The sequence below is a fragment of the Aspergillus tanneri genome (genome assembly GCF_003426965.1).
Source record: "Aspergillus tanneri strain NIH1004 chromosome Unknown AapTan_1_pilon_pilon_pilon, whole genome shotgun sequence".
Taxonomy (NCBI): Eukaryota; Fungi; Ascomycota; class Eurotiomycetes; order Eurotiales; family Aspergillaceae; genus Aspergillus; species Aspergillus tanneri.
Window position 1 is genome coordinate 2,531,564 of NW_022984628.1, and position 22,966 is coordinate 2,554,529.

Sequence of the window (22,966 nt, forward strand, 5' to 3'; positions counted from 1 at the left end):
ATTGCGAATAGCACCTCTGGTTTGACTGTTGTATCCTCTGGAATTGCCGGTAATTCCTCTTCGGGCGTGTCAGGATTAATATAATCCCAAACATCGCGTGATTTAGCAGTGGATTGAATAAGACTATACAGGCGCGCCAATCATCTCGCGTTTTCAAGACGATGAAGACCTTTATGGCAGCGCTGTTTATCCCCATTTTAATGTGGATTCTCGGATAAGTGAGTAGCTTTAATTCAACGTGGTTATAAAGCGCAGGGGGAAGTTCTGAATAGCTTCTACTTGAATCAGGCGATTAGATTCGATTAAGCAATTCCGTAGCAAACAGGCTACCGGGCTTATAACTGTCGACCATAACATTAGGCGTATGGGCAAGTATCGATCCTCGATGGAATTAGGTTTCTGATTCAACTAAACTACTAAAACATCTCGCGTTTATAAAGGCAAGGTAAACAAACGAAGAATGTAAACTAACTCATATAGGAAACATACGCGATCTGATGATGTTGTATCATCAAAACTACATTTGACCGAGAAAGGTGCTGAATAATCAATATTGCCCTAATTGTCGACAAGCTGCCTCACAACTTGGAGTAATTATGTAGTGCAGTCGGAGGGCAGCCAAGAGCCGCTGGAGATGGGGATGGCAGGTAGGACGTTGGTGTTCTTACTGGCTCGTGCTTACATTCGGCGGATTAACAAATGCCCTAAACGGGATACGGCTGGACACAAACGGCGTCTGGCCTACATCCTCTTATGATACGTAACGAAAGGCATTAGCGTAAAGAAGTATAATATTATGACGGACGGCGATCTCTGTCTATGGCTTTACTACCACTCGACACATAATATAGCTGGGAACAGCAGCCAGAACTAAAAGGAAGTAGAAAAGCCCCGGCTGTTAATTCTATTTGTCACCCACGTACATGCCAATAAAGTGTAGGACTAGAACTTCTTCTGGTACTTCAACTTCTTGAGATCATCAAGATTATCGACCCGAACGCGCGAACTGCGGACTTCGGAATTGGCCAGGATCAACTCGTACACGTTCCCAAAGTCCGATGACTTCGTCCCATGCTGCACGGCGATTTCATCCACCTCGACTCGGTACCCAAGGTAGATTTCGTTGAAACGAACGTTTGTAGACTCGTTCTCACGGGCGGCGGCGGTGGTCAAGGGGAACAAGGCGCCTTGCGTCATAGCCGGCACCGGGTGGGTTGCCAAGTCGCCCTGCGACCCGGTACAAATCGTCCACGTGCTGGCCGGGTTCTTCTGTTCTAGCAGATAGCCGATGGTATCCCGGTAAGCGACTGCGAAACTTATGTCAGAAGGTGTTGGGTCCTCAAGATTGGAAGAGCTTACAGAAGTTGGCTTCGAAGGAGATGTTAAAGTTGTTGCGTAGTTGGGTGGTGGTGATATCCTGGAGGGGAGTTGTAGTGTACTCGCCTTACTGGTAAGGATTATAGGGAACTAACCGCTGGAATACACATGCTGGAAAGCCGGGATTGCCGGCTCGAACTTGATCAACAACACACTTTACGCCCGAGTCCGAGAGAACATCGGCTTCGGCGAAAGTGATTCCCTTCGACGACCCAGTATACTTAACAAGTTTGTCCGCTGAATTTTTGTTGCGGACAATGGCCAAGACGTTGCGCTTGGAGCGCAAGGCAGCTGTGACGGCTGATACGCCGATATTTCCAGTTGCTCCGACGACTAGAACGGTCTCCATGATGGCTTTGAGCGACATTAAGGAAAAATATTAAGATAACGATATTAAAGGGTCAGTTCAATTCTTTATTACTCCTTTGCATATGGTATCCATGCAAGAAAGGTTCTGCGATGACAAATCAACCGACAGTGAGCCCTGCAAGGGTCGTACCTGACCCTAATTAGATCAGTCTTTCGCCTCTTTGCTCTGGCGAATCGGCTCTCGCTCTGACTTACTCTGCTGGTGTTTTACCAAGTGTCAGGGATCACATACGCCTACGTGACATCGCCTAGTTTAGTCTTATGCTGTAGATCCCTGCTTTCCTAGTGGGCTAGTTATCGTAATATAGCTTACAATTCGCAATGCATCTCTGCGTATCTGCATATTTGGGCTCCGGTCCTGTCCCGCTGGAGACTAGTTAAGGTGAAAGTGGGTAGTAAGATAAGTGCCCCAACTTATCGCGAGGTCCCCCAAGAATCATGTAATATAGATCCCTTCCTATATTAGACGCCATATATGGAACGTCAGCAGAGGATGTTCAAAGAAAGTTAGATATGTGCAAGTCAGAATTGGTTTGTCCTCATCTTCATTACATCAGTGGTATCCCAAAGACTAAGATATTTGACAGGAGGGCAGTGGAATCCACGTGAGTGCTCTTGAGGATGACACTCTCTGTGTCATAGGACCCCCGCTGCTTTTACAGGAGACAATATCCAGATCCAATACACTCAGATCTCTGAAACTCTCACAATCAGCTGCTTCTAGTATTGCGCCATTCTATCGTGGGACTGATGAAGGGAGCTTACAGGACTTTGTGACGGGCGACCTTGCTTATGATTTGTGCGGATCTTCGTCAAGTATTACACTGCTCTCCTTTCAAACTGGGAAGAAATTACAACTACACTGGGTTGATATTCTCAACGAAATTACCAGCGGCATGATGGAATGCAATACTAGCGTTGATTTCCTAAGACAAACAAAGCATTCGTTCTCTTCTTGTACAGTCGGAAGCCACTGACTGCTCTGTGATACTCTTTGGGGATTCGGCTCTATCGGACCAGCTGCTCCTGGGCTTTCAGGCTGAATGTCGTATTCTACGACTTCATCGTATAGACTTAACTGACTCTGGCCATCCTGGCTTCGATCAAGAGGCTTCACGGTCTCAGCCATGACTATGCACATGATGTCCCAATAAGGACTAGCTTAATTCTAGCAGTATTCTACAGTGTTAACATTTCTTTACTAGCAACTTGTGTAACGGCATATTTTCTTCCTAATTCTATTGACGGACAGCCAAAGGACGGTTTACAAGTTACAGTCTCGAAGACAAGGTTTCCCCGTACTAGGAGACGGTGGCTTGCGTGTGCGACATGGTTGGGTATTCTTAGGTTCAGTGGAAACAACCAGCTGCCTAAGACACAAAAATCAAAACCAGACTTCCATGGATGATCGAGCGCTAGGCACAGGAATTAAATCTCAACCCGGCCAAAGGTGTCCTGAAACCGTTGTTCGGATGGACTGACGTAATGGCGGTTGTTGAGTCCTATTGGGCGACCCTTAATTTTTGCTTCAATTTAGAGTTTCATGGGTTAAGCAAAGTGACATCAACACTGTCTATTATCTAATCGTTATCTATTGTTTCGTAAGCTTACCATAGGTTACTTCGGTGGCACCAGCCGTTGAAGAGAGGTACCTATTCCCACCCTGGGGATAGGTCGACAGCTTATGCGACCTCTGCCAAATAGACAAACGTTGAAACATATGGCGCTATCATGATCAATACCGAAGAACCCTGTGAGGCTCGTTGAACCTGTGGGCTCGTCGAATACAGCACCTCGTAGTTACATCAATTCAAGCATTTTGCTTTCTTTGAGAGGACTACGAACGTCGGAGATCATTACCAACATGCCATGGCAGGCCTTACCTATTGGGGCTATGTGATGATAGTCATCGCCATAGTTAGTTCGGCATTTGCAACAATAATTTACCTTCTTCGCTTACTGAGTCGTCACGTCGCGCGGATTACGTTGAGAAGCGAGGATCTGCTGATGGGAGTCGGACTGCTCTTATCCTTCGTTCTCACAACCACCATAATCTTGGGTATGCAAAGCAAACATTCTGTCTACATATGTTAGGTCTAATCTGTTATATATCGTCACAAAGCTTCGTACAATGGTATTGGTGATGATATAGGGAGTTTGCCACCCCGAACTCGCAGGCGCGTGAGACTGGTAGGATTAACCCCCCGGACAGGTCAATTCTCAATACACTATATTGATGGCTGCTGCTCAAGATCTTCTGGCTAGGCCAAAGCTCATGGCCTCTCTCTCAGCTCTTCATAAAACTATCGATCATCGTGCTACTGCGAAGACTGATAGGCACATTCAACTCCATCAAGACCATCACCATGTTATTGTTTATCTTCACAATAGCTTGGGGCACGACAGGCTTTATTCAAAACATCTTTCAGTGTTGGCCACCACAGTACTTTTGGGATAAGGAAATCCATGGCTCATGTATGAAGGGTCAGAACACCTTCCTGCTGATCATAGGGTCTCTTTCCCTTGGCGAGGATGTCATTCTTCTTCTGACTCCTGTTGTGGTTGTCTCACAAATGCACTTGGAAACCCGTAAAAAGGTCCAAATCCTGCTACTTTTCTCTCTTGGATTTTTGTAGGTTCTTTGACCCAACCTCTTGGTGACCTTAGATTTATGTATTCCAACAGTGCCTGTGTTTTCAGTCTCTTGCGGCTGGTAGAGTTGACTCGTTATGATTTATCCAACCTCACTGGTAAGGCCCTACACTTTTACGGAGATTTGTATAATCTGATTCCAATACAGCTCATGGTTCCCTTGAATCCATCTGGACTCTTCTGGAGCTTCACTTCGCTGTTGTATGTGCTTCACTACTCCTCTTTAGGCCGCTCTGGCAGCGCGGCATTAAACTATGGAAATCACGGTTTGCTGGGCAGAAAAAACAAACTTCCTCTGGGCGGTCCCGGGATCGTGAATACATCTTTCAGCGTTGGCCCAGGGGTAGTGCGATTTCCAACGATGCTTGTTCCGAAGTGCGAACGCAGGCGTTCGGGCCCCGCAACGGACCAACTAGCCAGGATATATCTACTGTCGAAATGGGCAATATTACTGTAGAAACGGCAATTGAGCGTAATGTAGAGGATCGCATATAGGTATCGGCTGGTGTTTACCCTACCAATTACTTTCTCTTCTCTTCGCCACCTTGAAATAGAAAACTACTAGCTTTCAGTTAAAGACCTTGAAGAATTCTTCTGCTCGTATGTGGGCACTGTTTAGTCCTATACCTTGAGGATACATGGCTACCAAAGGAGAAGTTCTACAATTGGGGAATTAGTTTATGCTCAGGCACTATAAAGCAATTGTGGATGGCTTAGCTACCATTCAAAGGTTCCGGTAAGCTTACCATTAACGAGAAGGACTACAGGTAGTGCGACCAGGAGTTATCCAATGGACATCGACCCGAACGGTAAATATCAACAAGGTAAGAACATTTGGGGTAGCTTGGCTGAGAACTGTATTTCCTTGCAATTTTAAATATCATACAGTGATCAAGTTGATATCTAAGGATATGATGCAAAATCCAAGGGCTAGACAAGACAGACCTTCCGCACCTGTATATTCCGTTGGGCGACTTGGGGTACCGGGCAGTAGCGCGATATTCAGCCTTCCTAGTAATAATTTATATGTTCATATATACGAACTATTATTAGCACAGGAAAAAGATTCGAATGAAAACTCTAGGTAGGTAGCTGTACCCTTGTCGGGTTAAAAGAAAAATCCGTGAATGAGCATTAAATGTCTCCAGGAGACGGCCTTGGCGTATCTAGTACCCCTTCACAATTTGGGGGCAATATGAAAATTTATCCACAATCAAAGTGAGCATCACACTGTTGGTATGGTTCTACAAACTATGGGTAAAACGCAGTTTTGAAACACCAATATTTCGGCTCAATACTAGCAGACAATGGAGATCCTAATGGAAATCACCAATACAATGGTAATCAAGTGTTAGTAAGATACTTGACAATTAAATACTAGTTCCAAGTACCCCCTTGGCATTATGATACGCCTGAATTCAACAGCAAAAAAAAAAAAAAAAAAAAAAAAAAAAAAAAAAAAAAAAAAAAAAAAAAAATTTTAATACTACAATCTGCTACTGGCATCTTGTGAACGGCAAGGCCCGGGGGGTCTCAATAGCCATTGGACTCCGCTACATTCGTTCCCTCAAAGACATTGCAAGTGAGCATTTAACTGCAGTTTCAAAATCTCTTACTTATTGTCAGAACTGAATATTGCATACTCAAGCTTCTTAATTCATACCATTACAACCATTCCATTAAGATGTCAGTTCTGAGCATGCTTGGTCTTGACAACAGCTCAATCAGTTCATCATGCACCCAATATGTTATCCCTATCACGATTATTGGCTTAGTTGTGGTTAACTTGAAAGGGGTCCCTGGATTCTGGCATGTATGTACTGTGTGATAAAACTGCAGAAGAGACTCTTTGAACTCTTCACGCCCTGCTATTGGAATTTGCCTTTGTACTTACTTCTCTTCTTGCCATCTAGGTACGACTGTTCAAAGGCATGATAATGCAATATCTTGCTAGGAAGACAAGTCCAACAGGGAACGTAAGGTCGGACAATGGGAAGCTTGTAACTGTGACAGAGCAAGTGCCCCGCCTCTTCTCCTACCTAGTTACTACGCACCGAAACCTCCTAATAGAATGCGACTATAATCTGCACAAATCAAACAGCACATTCTTCTCTGATCTGGATATCAATCGAGCTCAATTACTTCTGAATCTCTTCGGGGGGTTCCCGCGTTGGAAGCCACCATCCACATCAACCTCGATGGAAGTAGTAGGGAAAGGGAAATCGATGGACAACAAAGGAACAAAACAGGAAAGGAACCTGAATGTTGCACTAGGCGGGGTATCTTGTGTCTTCAAACGTGAGATCAAGCCGTTTCAGCAATACGAGATCTGGTCACGTGTACTCACTTGGGATGAGAAATGGTTGTATATCGTGAGTTATTTTGTGATTGGGGGGACTGGCAAGGCTGTCATGGAGTCCCTACATACTCAGGGTCAGAAGGGGACGAATTTTAACCCAAACAAGGCTATTCTTGCTTCTTCGGTTAGTCGATATGTGTTCAAGGATGGAAGGATCACTGTACGACCGGAAAGTGTTCTCGGACACAACGATCTGTACCCCGTGACAGAGGTGGAGGTAGATGCCGAAGACAGACACAGCCAGGGGCCGGAGGCCGTCGAACGAGTCTCGGAGATCTTTGCAAGACAGAGACAGCGCGGGTTAGAAGTTGCGAGCTTCTTTCATGGATTAGACACACTACCTTCACAGTTCGGGGATACAGCTTCGTCGGTTCTTGGGCGTTACACTGACTTATGAGCTTCGCTGCAATTTATAAGTGATCAAGCTAATTGATTATAACTTTTTCAAGAAACCAGTCCAATCTGAAAAGGAGAAAGAATGCTTGTTCTTCAGAGACTTAACGTGCCAATTCAAATCACCTGAAAGCAGTATCTGCTTGTTTTCATGATTCAGAACCAAATTTAGATGTACATGAAGAGGAGGAAGGACCACTAGTATTGCCATGCGCGATGCAAACACCTTGTCATATTTCATTTTACTGTCGTACCTGACAATCCACAGTAACAGATAAAAACCATCATGAAGAATAGAATAAGAATCACTGAAACCACGAGTGTAAATCGACAGGTGTACATGTCAACAGAAAAAAGAAGGAAAAGAAGTAGATTAATCATTACCCTCTTTCCCGCAGAGATTGCGAAGGTATGTACACGGGAAGCGATTGTAGCTCATCGGTACGGTGACGGTGCGCGATCACGAAGTGGCAGTGCTTCATCATCAGGTATGTTTTGCATGCCCTTATGCTTGCGTCGTCTGCAGCAGAAACAGAAGATTTTGCGAATACCGCTGGGCGGCATTTTCGCGTCCGGACCTTGTAAGACAGTCCCGGGATGCGCTAGATTCCAAACTGAAATTGCAAAGAACATCGGAGTGGCATCAAAAGCATACATGTACCATTCGTGATAAGGAATTGGGTTCGAGGCGCTCTTGCCCGATGAAAACTCCACAAGTCTATAGATGATGCGCACGGTGATGAAAAGGAGGCTCGCGTACAGTGCATATAGGAGGGGTCTCCATTTCGCTTTAAGTCCCGTCAGCTCTCCCCTGCGATCGAGATAGAGCATTTGGCGATGGAACAGAATGGCGATAATGAGAAATATCACGATAAAAAACTCCTGGATCCCGATCCCCGCCATGTAGATGTGAATACCTTTCATGATTTGGTCCTCGGGTTGGCCAACTCCAGCCATACTGCCACCGACCAGTTGGGTGATGAAGGATGCTAGATCAAGGACAATGAAGATCATGGCCAAGAGCGAGGGCTTGAAGATGCCGATTCGATGATCCGGGATGAAGAAATAGATCATCCGCGCAAGAACCATGTAGTCAAACGCATTAACCCCTGATGGACGAAGTTTGATCAGCAACGAAAACGATATACAATCACCGCATATAGAGAGAAAGGGGGCTTGTACACAAAGGAGATAGCAAGATGAATAGTTGGGTCATTGTCGCTAGCGTGGTGCTCTGCTGGTCTCGGCTACTCAGCGTGCGATTCACGAATCCCACAAATTCCCACGTCGCACCCATCAGGATAACCCATGCAAACCCAACCCTGTAGACTACCGCCTGAACAGTGTGCGTCACCATAATAATACCGAAAAGGACGGAAAACGCGATCGCAGCTCCGAAAGAAGGGTAGAAGAGGTACAGCGCGTTGCATTCGGACGCTGGAACCCAGCCATTCTTATCCGGCGCTATGGTGGGCGTACATGTGTTGGATGGTAAGTCCAAACTGAGACTCGGAATCGAGACTGGAGGAATCGAGACGGGGGGAATGGAGATGGTTGGGACGTTGATGGTGATATGCGGGTCATAGTCCCTTGGGAGGATTGTCTGTTGCGGAGCGGCAGTTGGGGTTGAAGTTGTACTGGCTTCAATAGAAGATACTAGGAGTATATAGAGTAATGAAACTGACCGTCGCATCTTCTCAAATGGTATGAATTGACTCCGTATAACTACAATGCACAACTAGGTTAAGGAGATGAAAGAGAAGATGGGGCGATGGGCTGTTTGATCACGGCGGATAGACAATGTAGATCGTTTAAAAAATATAAATCAGAGAAGGGCGAATTAAAAACCCGAGTTTTCAAGAGACGCTTGCATACAGCAGGTAAAGAGGTAACCTGTCTTCTTTAACGTTGACACTGGGTGGTCTGGGTTGCTATGTCCTTTACTGTTCATCATGGTATTCTTGTCAACACTGCATTGTTATTACAATTTTTGTAACTGAATCTCTCCCTATCTCGCCCGCTCTAATTATTTCCTTTTTCTATTTCTGGACCTGACCATTTGCTACTTTGATTATGTAGCCCTGAGACGCATGGTTGCCTGAGCAAATGGGCAAGGGAGCCAATAATATCTAACAGCGGCAACAGGGTACATAGGTCCCTTATTTTTAGGTATCATTGCACTGGGACTCGGATGTTCCGCCGCAAGCGATTTGACCGGTCCTGGGTAGGGAACGATACATGAGTACTGATTGGCCCATCCTCCAGGCTACTGGATTCTTCGTGCATAAGTACTATGGCGTGGAGAAGGATTGGCAGATGGATCAGTCGGTCTACTTAGTGTACTTCTTCTGGTCTGACTAGTTATGTGATTTAGTAATAGATAGTCTAGGGTTTACTGTAAACCTCCTGTGCAAGCTACTGAATTACGAGGCCAGTTTTATAGGATTACTTATCCATCGATACAAGGAACTTGTTTAATATCCGCCTTTCTCACATAGAAAATTACGAGTACTGAGATAGGTGGGTCTTCCTTATCCAATCTAACTTTACATTTTATGTTACAATTATGTACCAATTAAATATTAATCTCTGTCATTTTCATATCTTGTGCAAAAGCATATATCTTGTTCATATATTTATTTAGCATACACTGTATCACGAACGTAGAATTTTATTTAGAAATCTGATTTCCGTCAAGCTGCGGCTCTTGATCGGCGGTTAGATCAATGTAACCTCAGTTAATAGTTGACAGGCGGAACGCGGAACCGTTTATGTATTCTTACCATACAGGACGATGAACATGAAACTGTTCTGCGGCTACGTCTTTGTACTGTATAGTACTAGCCCTAAAATTATTGGATACATAATTCATACGCTCACATACTTTGGTTTTGAGTTAACGCACTGGAAGGATTATGGATTCCATTATTCATCGATTTGCGACGCAGTAATGCTACGAATTCATTGGGACCTATGACGAGCAGTTGGTTCACTTGCAATTTAGTTGGAGCAACATATCGCGTCTTGCCTTTCCCTCTTTCGTACCATAGTGTCTATCTGTGCGAATAAGAAGAAAAGCCCGAGGACCAGATAGGAGAAGAAAACGCAAAGGTGAACGGCGGCTATAGCCTCCCCATGATTCCTGGTGATGTGCTCCATTGCTGTTGAGAACGTCTTTGGTCCAACGGTGGCCCCAGACTGTCGCAATGGGTTCGACTTTACACTCTTGTTCGAAGAAGCCTTCTTTTGCATTGCTCCCTGCAGTGTTTTCTTACTGGTTTTGCCCATGCAATTGTGCTGCCGGGTCACTCAGAAGCCCCAGCGATCCACTACGGATGGTCTTCTCTACTGGAAACTGGTGAGAGGAACCTGGAGAGTCTGTTCATATGACAATGGAGGATAGGACTGAATGCGTTTACGCTCTTCACTTTTAGTTAGCCCATCTGGTCTCCACCATTATTAAGACCACTCTCTTCATCCTCCTGGTCGTGCCAGGGCTCCATGTCCCTAAGACACGTGCAACAATTGCTGCCGCAGTCCTCAGTGCAGTAACCTCTATCGCCGTGATGAGCATATCGTATTGGCAACATTACCGATCACTGAGACCGTCTACCCTGCTTACGCTATTTCTGGCCCTTTCTCTCCCTCTGGATGCGGTTCGCGCTAGAACAATATGGGCAGTCCAGACAAGGCCACTCTTCATTGTATTTGTGGTTGGCCTCGCATCGGATCTCCTGAAGCTCATGCTGGAATCTCGAGAAACGAGAAGATATCATCCCGATACTAAGAAAAAATTATCCGGCGAGACGACCGCCAATGTCTTTAATCGAAGCCTGTTTTGGTGGCTCAATCCGCTACTGATTCACGGCTTCAAACAGGTCTTGGAAGTCGAGAAACTGGCAGCCATCGATGACCTTGTCAACAATGATGCAGATGGAGACAGATTTGCTCAAAAATGGGATACTGGTCTGTTATTATCCCCTTCAATATTTTTGAGCCATCTGACTTGTCCCTGGCGTCACAGTCAAAGTCAAATCGCCCTGGGCTCTGATCACCCTGTTGGTCTTTCACCATCGGTGGGCCATTTTTGCCGCAGTTCTGCCTCGATTATGTCTGACTGGCTTTACCTTCGCACAGCCATTCCTCTTGACTCGAACGGTGAACTTTATCACGGAACCAGATCAAAAATTGACAAATAATTACGGCTTCGGTCTCATTGTGGCGACAGTTCTCATCTATATCGGTCTCGCCATCACAACAGCGAACAACCAGCACAAAACTTATCGGCTAATCACGATGATCCGCAGCAGCCTCGTTCCGCTCATGTATCGTCAGACTCTGCGTCTGGACGTGGCCGCTGTGCGGGACTCAGCTGCATTGACCCTCATGAGCGTGGATATCGAGCGTATAAGTTCGGGGTTGCGGTACTTGCACGAGATCTGGGCTAGCCCTATCGATGTCGGCCTGGCCCTTTGGTTGTTACAACGGCAGCTCGGTGTCGCAGCGGTGGCACCTGCGGGTATCTTCATCAGTAAGTCTTATACACCGTTCTCTAAAGGGACGAGGAGTAAAACAAATAGGTCATCAGTTTGCTGAGTCGTATTCTATAACACAACAGTATGTAGCGTGGTTGGCCTTGTTGTGGCAAGCACCATGGGATCGCGCCAGCGGCGGTGGCTGGAAGCCATCCAGAAAAGAGTTCAAGTGACTTCGGAGATGTTGAGGAACATGAAAGAAATCCGTCTGAGTGGATTGCAACATCCCATGGCTCAAAAACTCCAACGCTTACGCTCAGGGGAAATTTCAGAATCTCGACCATTTAAGAAAGCGTTGGTTCTTATCGTAACACTATGTAAGTGCAACGGATAATAAGCATACAGAAGCGTCGCTGACCGCGATCTTCAGCTTTTACCACCGCTGCCTCGGGACCATTGTTGGCCTTCACTACGTACACTCTCTTGGCCATACGCAATGGATCCGCGGTGCTCAACTACGAGAAGGCATATACTTCCTTGTCGCTGTTGGCTCTTTTGCAGACCCCGATGGCGCTCATTCTGGACTCCATTGCCGGCGTAGTCTCAGCGATTGGAGCCTTGCAACGTATAGGTGAATATCTAGCAAAGTCTACAGCCTACCCACGGGAGCTCCACTTCGACGGTGATAGAATGAAAGAGCTGGAACCGCCCACGTTGTCATATCCAGGATGGGGCGAGAAAAAGAGAGACATTATTGTCTCTATGCATCACTTCAGTGCCGGATGGAATCCAAATGGTCCTCTTATCATCAAAGATCTCACATTGGACATTCATTCTCCCGGTATCAACTTTGTAGTTGGGCCTGTGGCATGTGGGAAGACCACGCTGTTGCATGCGATTCTTGGGGAGACGATTCGTAGCGAAGGACTACTCCAGGTGTCTGTTCCTAGGATAAGCTACTGTAGCCAGACTCCGTGGATTAGCAACGACACGATCCGACAGAACATTCTTGGAATTGAGCCTTTCGTTCAACTGTGGTATGACAAGGTGGTCGAAGCTTGCTCGTTGCGAGAGGACTTCAAGATTCTTCCTTGCGGGGATCAAGAGGTCATCGGCAATAGTGGGATGAATCTAAGCGGCGGCCAGAAAGCTCGACTGGTGTGTGATAAAACGACTTGAACCGAAAATTGTGAAAAGTGATATTGACTAGTGACCAGGGAATTGCGCGGGCCATCTATGCGCGACACAAGCTCCTCCTTCTCGACGACGTCTTTAGCGGATTGGATGGAAAAACAGAGGAGCGCATTTTTCATAGTCTGTTTGGTGAGAACGGACTGCTGACGGATGGAGGGACGACAGTCATATTGGCTACGAATGCCGGTAAGAAGGACTCGCGCTATCTTTCTCTCCGAATCCGCAGCTGACCCTAGCAGTGCATCGAATTGCATATGCGGATAACATTATTGTGCTAGATAACAATGGGCGACTTGTGGATGAAGGAACTTATCATGAAGTGAATGCAATGGCCAAACAAGTTTCAGTGGAAATGCCACCGACTAACCCTCCAGTGAACACCGATGGATCATGCATAGACGCCGAACCAAGTCAACCGAGAGCACCTTCTGTGATAGAACAGTGCCAGGGCAACGAGAGACGGACTGGTGACATGACTGTTTACAAGTACTATATCAAGGCAGTTCACTATTTGAATGTGCTTGTCTTTGCTGCTGCATGCAGTACTTTTGTCCTGGGACTTAGTATGCCACGTATGTGTAACGCCTTCATGACAGACAGAAATTGACTACTGACCTCGTGCAGAATTCGTGGTGAAATGGTGGCTGCAACGCAATGATGAGTACACTGTCACTCACCATTCCCAATACCTGGGGATTTACGCTGGACTGGCTGGCCTCGCAATTCTGTCCCTAGCCATAGCTGCATGGTGCGATCTCTCCCTCCCCATCTTCCTTTTTTTGTATAAAAATACGAATGATTATAGGCATCTGACTGAACACATGCTTCCACGAGCCTCGACCCAATTCCATAGTAGTCTCCTCAACACTGTCTTGAATGCACCCTTACGGCTTTTCTCCACCACGGACGTGGGGACCATCATTAATCGGTTTGCACAGGACCTACAGCTGGCCGACATGGAACTGCCTCTGGCACTTTTCAATACCATGGTAGAGCTCATCATGTGTCTGGCGCAATTCATCATCATTGCTGTAGCTTCCAAATATATCGGGATCGCGATGCCCGCCCTGCTTGTGGTCTTCTACCTGGTCCAGAAGTTCTACCTTCGCACTGCCCGCCAGCTCCGACTCCTGGACATCGAAGCAAAAGCCCCTCTGTTCTCCCGTTTCCTCGAAGTCCTGTCTGGACTGGTCACCATTCGCGCCTTTGGGTGGCAGGATGAATTCGAGCGACGCATTCGCAACGCCTTTGATATCTCTCAGAAACCGTTTTATCTGCTCTTTTGCGTGCAGCGGTGGCTCAACCTCGTTCTTGATTTGGTAGTGGCGTCCATTGCCGTCACTGTGGTAGCTATTGCCGTACGGATGAAGGGGCAAGTCGATGCAGGATCCCTTGGCATTGCCCTGGTCAATATCGTGCAGTTTAGCATCAGTATCAAAACATTGCTGTCCAACTGGACGCAACTAGAGATCTCGATCGGGGCGGTGGCGCGTATTCGCTCGTTTGCGAAGGACACTGTCTCAGCGGATGAGCCGGAGCATTCACATTGCGATCTTCCCCCTATATGGCCCCAAAGAGGACACATTGAGTTCCAAAATGTGACGGCCCGGTATGAGGGCTCCTCGAACCCGGTGATTAAAAACTTGAACCTGGTCATTCGGAATGAAGAGAAAATTGCGCTCTGTGGGAGAAGTGGGAGGTGAGACTTTTCCGTAGCTTACATGACTGATTCATTTACTTATTTTATACACAGCGGCAAATCTTCCCTTGTCTCCGCTCTGTTTCGTCACCTACATCTCTCGGAGGGTGCCATCGTCATTGATGGGATCGACATCGACACCGTCCCTCGAGAGACTCTGTATACCCGTCTTGTCTGCGTCACCCAGTCCCCTCATCTCATCTCCGGCACAATCAGGGAGAACATCGACCCGTCCAGTGCCGCTCCAGACGAGACTATTGAGCAGGCACTCCGGGAGGTAAACCTCTGGGACACAGTGAAGACCCATGGAGGGATCAGCGTCCCCCTTTCCGATGACCTCTTCAGTGTTGGACAGAAGCAGCTCCTGTGTCTTGCACGGGCGATGGTGCGTGCCGGATCGATCCTGATTCTGGACGAAGTCACAGCAAGCGTGGATTGGGAAACAGATCGCTTGGTGCAGCGGATCATTCGGGAGCACTTCATGTCGCGCACCATCATTACCATCGCACATCGGATTTCCACGATTCTCGATGCGGACCGGGTGGCCGTTATTTCGGAAGGAGAGGTGATCGAGGTCGGTGCACCGGCTGACTTACTGGCCAGAGATCCTCCCAGCCAGTTTCGTGGGTACTACGAGGCGAGCGCCATGCAGTAGAAGAGTGGATTGGCCCTTCTAGTTTCTTCTGTCTTTAGATAGTCTAGATATAGTTCCATAATAGATGTCTTATTACAGTTCTTGGAAGACTGGTACACTTTTCCTTTTTCTCCCCTTGCTCCCGACTGAGCCCATCCCCTACCCGGGTGTCCCTATTCCAGTTGACTTCGAAATCACCAGCTCCTCTGCTTTTGCCACCAGACCAACCAGGCTTCTTTGATTCGGTTACATGTCAATTACTTCATCCGGTTCATACCGGCAATCCACAAAAGGGGCAAGGATCCTAGTACGTATAATGTCTTGGGGACTACGCCTAATCAGAATTCAGAAACGGTCTGACTGAGAGATCCGCATACGAAATAATACGTAATAATTAATCGGAGCCCTTGGCTACCTCAAACCCAACGGTCTCTCATTGTTGAGAATATATTCCGATTGCACGGTCGATACTATTGGGGTGGAGAACGTTGCTGATTAAAAGGTTAGATCAAGATCCTGTCGGCCCGCCGGCGACAGCGATTCCTCCGGAGACGGTGCGGGGTTAGTGGGGAACAGTTAGAGCTTTAGGCATGGTCCTAACGTCGTCTGTAATTTACTCTAGGCAGTTAGAAATATTACGGCCAGACAATACAAGCAGGTTTACAAGACAGATGTTCCGTATCTCTGTTCCAACTGGTAAGACACTAGATGTTGTGATACAGTACGGAGACATACTAGACGTTAGATGGCAAACACTGATACGGTATGGTTCACTAGAAGTACTGTAATGTTACCCCTGCCTTGCAGGATAGATACTAGGCAAACGAGCCCTGAATTATTCGAGAAAGCAGAGCACTGTACCAAGTTAACTGGAGCTGGAAGGAACGTAAGCTTGAAGCGGATGCTGTTGGATATTGCTCCTTGCAAATAACTCGGAATTTTGCCGATGCCGACTTTGTGAAGAAAGCCCCTTCCTTGAAAAAGCTTTAGCATAGACTGAGGTACGCCCCCTATGCATCATCTATGATTCTGAGAGCTACATGGTTTGCTGTGGTTATCTGTGAATAGAGTAGTATCTCAAATCAATTCTTGCTATTGTTGAAAGCCATGGAGAGTCCATGGTCAGCCTTAGGCTCTCAAGCATCATCATCATATTCTGTCACACCGTGGGAAGGAGTACACCAGCGGTCTCTCTCTAGATATCAGATATTGCTTGAGGATGCTACCGTCCAATGCTCCATTCCTGTTCCCTATGAAATGTCCCAACGTTGTTGGGAGTTGAAAGAGCTGTTTTCCAAGTCATTGAACACGTCCATACGAGATGCTGACACATCGTCTTCTCGTCTAGAACTATGTTCGTCATTTATGGAGTACATCATGGACGGTATGCATGACGGTTCCCAGAATTCGTCCATTGACTTGGCCATTCTCAAGGAAGTCTTGAGCTTCGTCCAAGCAAATATCCTCCAGGATGAGAATATCAACACGGTCCTGGCGTCGATGGAGGGGACCAAGTCCCAAGATCAACACATTCTGCGCATATACTTCAAAGCATGCGCGTTAAACAAGGACAGCTGTTTAACCGGAATGAGCCAATTTTTCACGGAAGTGCAGCGCGGCCATGCCAGACCGTTCGCCCTGTTCGATGGACAAGGTGTGGATAGCTATTTCGACGAGCTCCTCGAGGCCTATAGCATCTACCGGTACCACGTGGGAACTCTGGTGCGTCGTATGTCTGACACACTAATCCGTCTCGCGGCGGATGATCGGGTCAAGGGACTCTTTCTACATGGACTGGACGTGGAGGCATGGCTCAACAGCCCGGAATCACGTCCCGGTGTTGACTATCTGACGACGGCCGCAGTCAGCCTTCCTCTCATTGGATTCTCTCAGCTTTTACAGTATGCGACTGCGTGTATCAACCTGGGCCTCTCGCCGGGGGAACTTCGTCAGTGTTTCTCAGGCGCGGCAGGTCACTCCCAGGGGGTGGTCGTGGCAGCATTTATTGCCACCTCCGATTCGTGGGACAATTTTCACATCGCTGCCCAGCAGAGTTGCGAGGTTCTATTTTGGATCGGTGCTAGATGCCAGCAGAATATTCCTCTCTCCATGCCATCGTCTGGACCAGTTCCGTCACCCTCGTCATATATGCTCAGTGTCAGGGGAATTTCCCAGCACATGGTACAGAGCCATATTGACGAGCTCAACTCCCATCTTCCCGCATCTCAGGCAGTTCATCTCGCCCTCGTGAATGGACCGCAACAATTCGCCATTGCAGGATTCCCGCTCTCCTTGCGAGCGCTCGAAAAGAAGCTCCAGATCCAAAGCCGTAGTGGTGCCTTGCAATCGACCAGCCAGTCGCGCATTCCATTTAGCCAACGCCAACCAGTGATTCACACTCGGTTCTTGCCTATTGCAGCTCCTTTTCACTCGCCATATCTCGAAGCTGCGGTGGGGCAATCGCAGCAAGACCTTGCCTCGTTCACCCTCAAAGGCACTGATCTCGCGTTTCCCGTGTTTCATACGGAAACGGGCGAGAACCTACAGAAGAGCCGGAATCTTATCCCAGAATTGGTGCAAATGATATGCACTGGACAGGTACAGTGGGAAAGACTTTTGCAGAAGGCCCTGCCCGGGTTTACTCATGTCCTGGATTTCGGCCCCGGTGGCGATGCAAGTATTGGCGGCCTGGTCAACCAGCAGCGAGACGGGACGGGTCTGAGGATCATCATCGTAAGTGCCCACAAGGGATCAAGTACATCACTTGACTACGCTGGAGTCCTGTATGCGCGGGCGACATCGATCAAATATAACCCAATATGGAGCCGTGACTACGCTCCTTTGCTCGTCCAGTCGCAATGGGACCCCCCGCTACTTGTTGACACCAAGTTCAGCCAGCTGTTGGGTCTTCCACCGCTCATGGTTGCCGGAATGACCCCAACGACAACGGCCCCCAAGTTCGTGGCCGCAATCATGAATGCTGGTTATCATGCGGAACTGGCGTGTGGCGGATTTCCCGACGCCGACAGTATGCGCCAAGGCATTCAATCCCTCACAGCGGCGATCGCGCCTGGTCGGGGTATTACCTGCAACCTCATCTATGCCAATCCGCGAGCCATCGCATGGCAGATCCCTCTTCTCGCCGAAATGCGTCGTTCAGGTGTCCCTATCACCGGTTTGACAATCGGTGCTGGCGTTCCCTCACCGACCATTGTCCAGGGTTATATCGCCGAGCTACTCCTAACGCACATAGCGCTGAAACCGGGTTCGAAGGAAGCCATTGACGCGGTTCTGACAATTGCACGAGCTAATCCAAATTTTCCTATCATACTGCAGTGGACGGGGGGCCGCGGTGGTGGGCATCATTCGTATGAGGACTTCCATGAGCCCATTCTGGACCAATATGGTCAAATCCGGTCCCATCAGAATGTAGTTCTCGTTGCCGGCAGCGGTTTTGGAGACGCTGATGGTACCTATCCGTATATCACTGGCTCGTGGTCTGAGAAGTTTGGTCGCCCTCGCATGCCATTTGATGCCATTCTGCTCGGGAGCCGCGTAATGGCCGCCCGAGAGGCACAGACAAGTCCCGCCGTAAAAGAGGTCATCCGCCAAACTCCCGGCGTTGCGGACTCCCAGTGGGAGCAAATCTACCAAGGACCTGCAGGCGGGATTCTGAGTGTTCGCTCGGAGATGGGGGAACCGATTCACAAGTTGGCTACGCGCGGAGTGATGCTCTGGGCGGAGTTGGATCGAGATATATTTAGCCTACCGCGTGACAAACAAAAACAAGCCCTGCTAGCTCGCAAAGAGTACTACACCAAACGTCTTAACGAGGATTTCCAAAAGGTATGGTTCGGTTGCAACGCAAGCGGTGAGGTGGTCGATCTCCACCAGATGACCTATGCCGAAGTGTGGCAGCGCATGGTGGCCTTGTTGTATCTGAAACAGTCGCATGAATGGATTGATCCATCCTTTCGTACACTGGTCTGGGATTTTACGCAGAGGTTGGAAGAAAGACTAGGCCGGTCACGCGCGGGTAGGAGCACGAAGGACCAGAAGAACGGCGCAGTCCTGCACAATATCTCCCAGCTTGATCAACCTTTCCAACTTCAGTCGGATCTGCTCGCCCAGTATCCACGCGCAACTATCGATGTTATCACCGCAGCGGATGCAGAGTACGTGGTTTTACTTTCTCGTCGACGGGGACAGAAGCCAGTACCGTACATCGTGGCGTTGGACGAAGATCTGGAATACTGGTTCAAGAAAGATTCATTGTGGCAGTCGGAGCGCATAGAGGCTGTTCCTGGCCAGGATGTGGGTCGTGTATGCATTCTCCATGGACCCGTGGCGGCACAACATACAGTGAAGGTGGATGAGCCCGTCAAGAGCATCCTGGATGGCATCCATAATTTTCATGCGATGAGGATCTTAGAGGATCGATACTCGGGAAATCTCTCACACGTTCCGGCTACCGCGAATCCAGCCACTGCAGATCTGGGCCAGCTAGAGATGAATGGCCTAGTGATTGAGCAACAGGAAGATGGCGCCGTTGTGAGATATTCCTGGTCAGACACAGTGGCCCATCAACTGTCGCCGGATGACTGGTTAAGGGCGTTAGCAGGAGCATCCTCCGCACCATGGTGCTGTACGTTGTTCACAGAGCCGATGGTTGTCCAGGGACGGAAGACCGTGAGTAACCCTATTCACCGACTCTTTGCCGCGCACCCAGGTCGAATCGTCGAAGTTCAGAATCCACATTCACCCGGGATTACCAAGATAGTGGTCAAGGAGGTCAAAGAGGAAGCCGAGGCTGGAGGCGGAGTGAAACGAACCATAGTCTCCAGTGCCTCCTTGCGCAATGGTCCCAAAAATGGTGAAATTATCCTTACCTTGTGGGATCACACCGCTGTTGATAGAGCAGTAGTGGCCTTGGACTTTCAGTTCAAATACAAGCCATGCAGAGGAGCCCCCAGTATTACGGAGGTAATGACAGATCGCAACGCGCGGATCAAACAGTATTATCAAACCATCTGGATTGGTGAACAGCGATTGTCTTCAACTCTCACATCTGACTTTGTTTTCCAAGGCGAGGATATTGTCCTAAGACGAGATATGATCCACCAGTTTACCCAGAGCATCCAGAACCACAACCCCAGCTACTCATCTTGTTCCAGTGAGCCTTTACCTGCACCCCTGGATCTGGCTATAGCAGTGGCATGGAAACCCATCATGAGTTGCCTGTTTCCGGGGATCGTCTCAGGAGACATGCTCCGGTTGCTGCACCTCAGTACTCACTTTGAGCTCTGCGATGGGGTCGAGGCATTAAAGGAAGGGGATCGCCTCTCCCCGGAAGGGCGATTGACCGCTATCAAGATCAAGAAAGGCTCGGGTAAAGTGATCGAAGCTGAAGGGATAATCCACCGCAATGGTACTCCCGCTGTCCATTTGAAAAATACGTTCATTCTTCTTGGGGCATACGCAGACGACGAAACCACATTCGAGGTCAAGGAAGAGGAAATACGCCTTTCTTTGTCTTCGTCTAAGGATATTGCGTTGCTGAAATCGAGACGATGGCTGTTTTTGCTGGAGAGTGTTGATCTGTTTGACTATCTCCACAAAACCATTGAAGTTCAGATCAAAAGCCGTTACTCGTTCCAGGCCTCCGACACATATGCCCACCTCTGCGTTGAAGGAAAAGTGAGGTATCGGTCAGAGACGGGGGACTCTGTGATGCTGGGATCCGTCAGTCTTTCGGGTGACTCGTTCGTAAAAAACCCAGTAACTGAGTACCTGAAAAGACATGGCACCAGTACCGCCAATGGGTATCAAACCCTCGCTCAGCCTCAGAATCTTGTTGAAAATCTACAAGTCACTGTTCCGGACCAAGCAGACCGATATGCCCTAGCTTCAGGTGATTGGAATCCAATCCATCTGTCGGAGCTTTTTGCTCGTTACGCGGAGCACGACTCCCGAGTCACGCATGGAATGTTCACTAGTGGGCTGGTGCGTGGTCTTGTCGAATCGTATGTGGCGAACAATGATCCCTCTCAGATGAAGTCTTGGTCGTGCGCCTTTGAAGGCAAGGTGTCCCCCGGAGATCGATTATCTATTCGGATGGACCACGTGGCGATGTCTCAGGGGAAGATGGTAGTCGACATTCACGTCGAGAATGCTGCCCTGGGCCTCACGGTACTCTCGGCGCAAGCAATTCTGGAACAACCTTTGATAGCATATGTATTCACGGGGCAAGGCAGCCAACAGCCCGGTATGGGGATGGAACTGGACAAACAAAGTTCAAAGGCTCATGGAGTTTGGAAAGCTGCCGATGAGTATTATGAGAAGACATATGGTAAATTACACCAAATACCGTGCCCAAAGAGACAAGAAACGAAAGAAAGGAGAATTTACCATGATATCTAACCAACATCTAGGCTTTTCCATCACCGGTATTGTGAAGAACAACCCCAAGGACCTGACAGTGTACTTCGGTGGGACCAGAGGACGTGCCATACGTGAGAACTATATCTCACTGACATTCGACTCCCTAAGTGAAGATGGGACTGTCGCCTCCAAACGGGTCTTCCCCGATATCACGAACTCGACTCGATCATACACCTTCCGGTCTACCAACGGCCTTCTCCATGAGACACAATTTACACAGCCCGCCTTGGCCTTAATGGAGATCGCGCGATTCGAAGATATGCGTAGTAAAGGTATAGTCAAGGAAAATAGTTTATTTGCCGGTCATTCACTGGGCGAGTACGTAGCTCTTACAGCCATGGGCCGGATTTTTTCCATCGAAACATTTGCAGCACTGGTTTTTTATCGGGGATTAACCATGCAAAATGCGGTGAAAGGTGACTCCAATGGGGCCACAGAATACTCCATGTGTGCAGTCAATCCTAGTCGCATCACCAAGAGTTTCAGTGAGAACGACCTGCACTGGTGTGTTTCCGAGATCGCGCGGTACACAGGAGGACTACTGGAGATTGTGAACTACAACATTGTCAACATGCAATATGTCTGTGCAGGAGATGTGAGTTCTCTTCAGCTCCACGATTCTGCTTTGTCCGTGTGAACTAATAAAAAAACAACTTTAACCAGCTCCGTGGACTGGCGACTCTAACAATGGTCATCGATGCGCTCGCGTCTGGTTTGCTCAGTATATCTCAAGTCCAAGAAGTGCAGACATTTATCCAGAAATCTTTAGCTTATCTTGATACACTGAAAAAACCCCTTACACTCGAACGAGGTCGTGCAACAATCCCGTTGAATGTCAATGTCCCCTTCCATAGCAGTCTACTGAGACCGGGCGTGGATTCCTTCCGATATCTTCTTCAGCAATATATTTCAGAGTCTATGCTCGACCCAAACCGACTGATAGGAAAATATATCCCAAATCTCACAGCGAAGCCCTTTGAGCTCTCGAAAGAATATGTTCAATGCATTCTTGCGCTAACAAAGAGTCCGGTGTTGGCGGATCTTATGCGCAATGTAAGTTGCTCGAAGGACACTTATATTCTTATAAATCCGATGCTGACTTATCGTGCAAGTGGCCGTCTATTGAAGGTATTGGGCATGAATTTCCACTTCCAGTCGTTTAGAGAGGGCAAAGTCGAGTACTATATATACTACCTCAAGATTTATACTACCCCTGCATCTCCCATGGATATCCCATATAACAGTCAACATAGCTCCAAGTTAGAAATAAGCCCCCAATTGCCACGTTCTACTGATCCCTTTCCAGAACAGTAGCCACTAAGCGGCTGTTCATATGACTTATGTCCCAGCTAATGCAAATCTGAGTTAATGGA

The 22,966-nt window shown here is 48.0% G+C and overlaps 5 protein-coding genes across 5 annotated transcripts; 3 read left to right on the forward strand and 2 right to left on the reverse strand.

Annotated features, from left to right (window-relative positions):
- Nucleotides 1-942: 942 nt before the first annotated feature.
- On the reverse strand, nt 943-1,744 carry ATNIH1004_002836 (uncharacterized protein; the record flags this gene model as incomplete). The annotated part of the gene is made up of 2 exons (XM_033567521.1): nt 943-1,417; nt 1,473-1,744. The coding sequence occupies 2 exons, from the start codon at nt 1,742-1,744 to the stop codon at nt 943-945; spliced, it is 747 nt and encodes a 248-aa protein (XP_033429516.1).
- Nucleotides 1,745-6,809: 5,065 nt separating this feature from the next.
- Nucleotides 6,810-7,154, forward strand: ATNIH1004_002837 (uncharacterized protein; the record flags this gene model as incomplete). The annotated part of the gene is made up of 1 exon (XM_033567522.1): nt 6,810-7,154. One exon carries the CDS (start codon nt 6,810-6,812, stop codon nt 7,152-7,154), a length of 345 nt encoding a protein of 114 aa, XP_033429517.1.
- A 431-nt stretch (nt 7,155-7,585) lies between these two features.
- ATNIH1004_002838 (RTA1 domain-containing protein) lies at nt 7,586-8,843 on the reverse strand (the record flags this gene model as incomplete). Its single annotated transcript, XM_033567523.1, has 2 exons — nt 7,586-8,259; nt 8,333-8,843. 2 exons carry the CDS (start codon nt 8,841-8,843, stop codon nt 7,586-7,588), a joined length of 1,185 nt encoding a protein of 394 aa, XP_033429518.1.
- A 1,455-nt stretch (nt 8,844-10,298) lies between these two features.
- Nucleotides 10,299-15,173, forward strand: ATNIH1004_002839 (uncharacterized protein; the record flags this gene model as incomplete). Its single annotated transcript, XM_033567524.1, has 10 exons — nt 10,299-10,508; nt 10,585-11,116; nt 11,175-11,681; nt 11,769-12,002; nt 12,056-12,783; nt 12,843-13,005; nt 13,059-13,391; nt 13,444-13,567; nt 13,625-14,518; nt 14,573-15,173. 10 exons carry the CDS (start codon nt 10,299-10,301, stop codon nt 15,171-15,173), a joined length of 4,326 nt encoding a protein of 1,441 aa, XP_033429519.1.
- A 1,356-nt stretch (nt 15,174-16,529) lies between these two features.
- ATNIH1004_002840 (uncharacterized protein) lies at nt 16,530-22,756 on the forward strand (the record flags this gene model as incomplete). Its single annotated transcript, XM_033567525.1, has 4 exons — nt 16,530-21,501; nt 21,584-22,188; nt 22,257-22,646; nt 22,706-22,756. The coding sequence occupies 4 exons, from the start codon at nt 16,530-16,532 to the stop codon at nt 22,754-22,756; spliced, it is 6,018 nt and encodes a 2,005-aa protein (XP_033429520.1).
- Between the last annotated feature and the right edge of the window lie 210 nt (nt 22,757-22,966).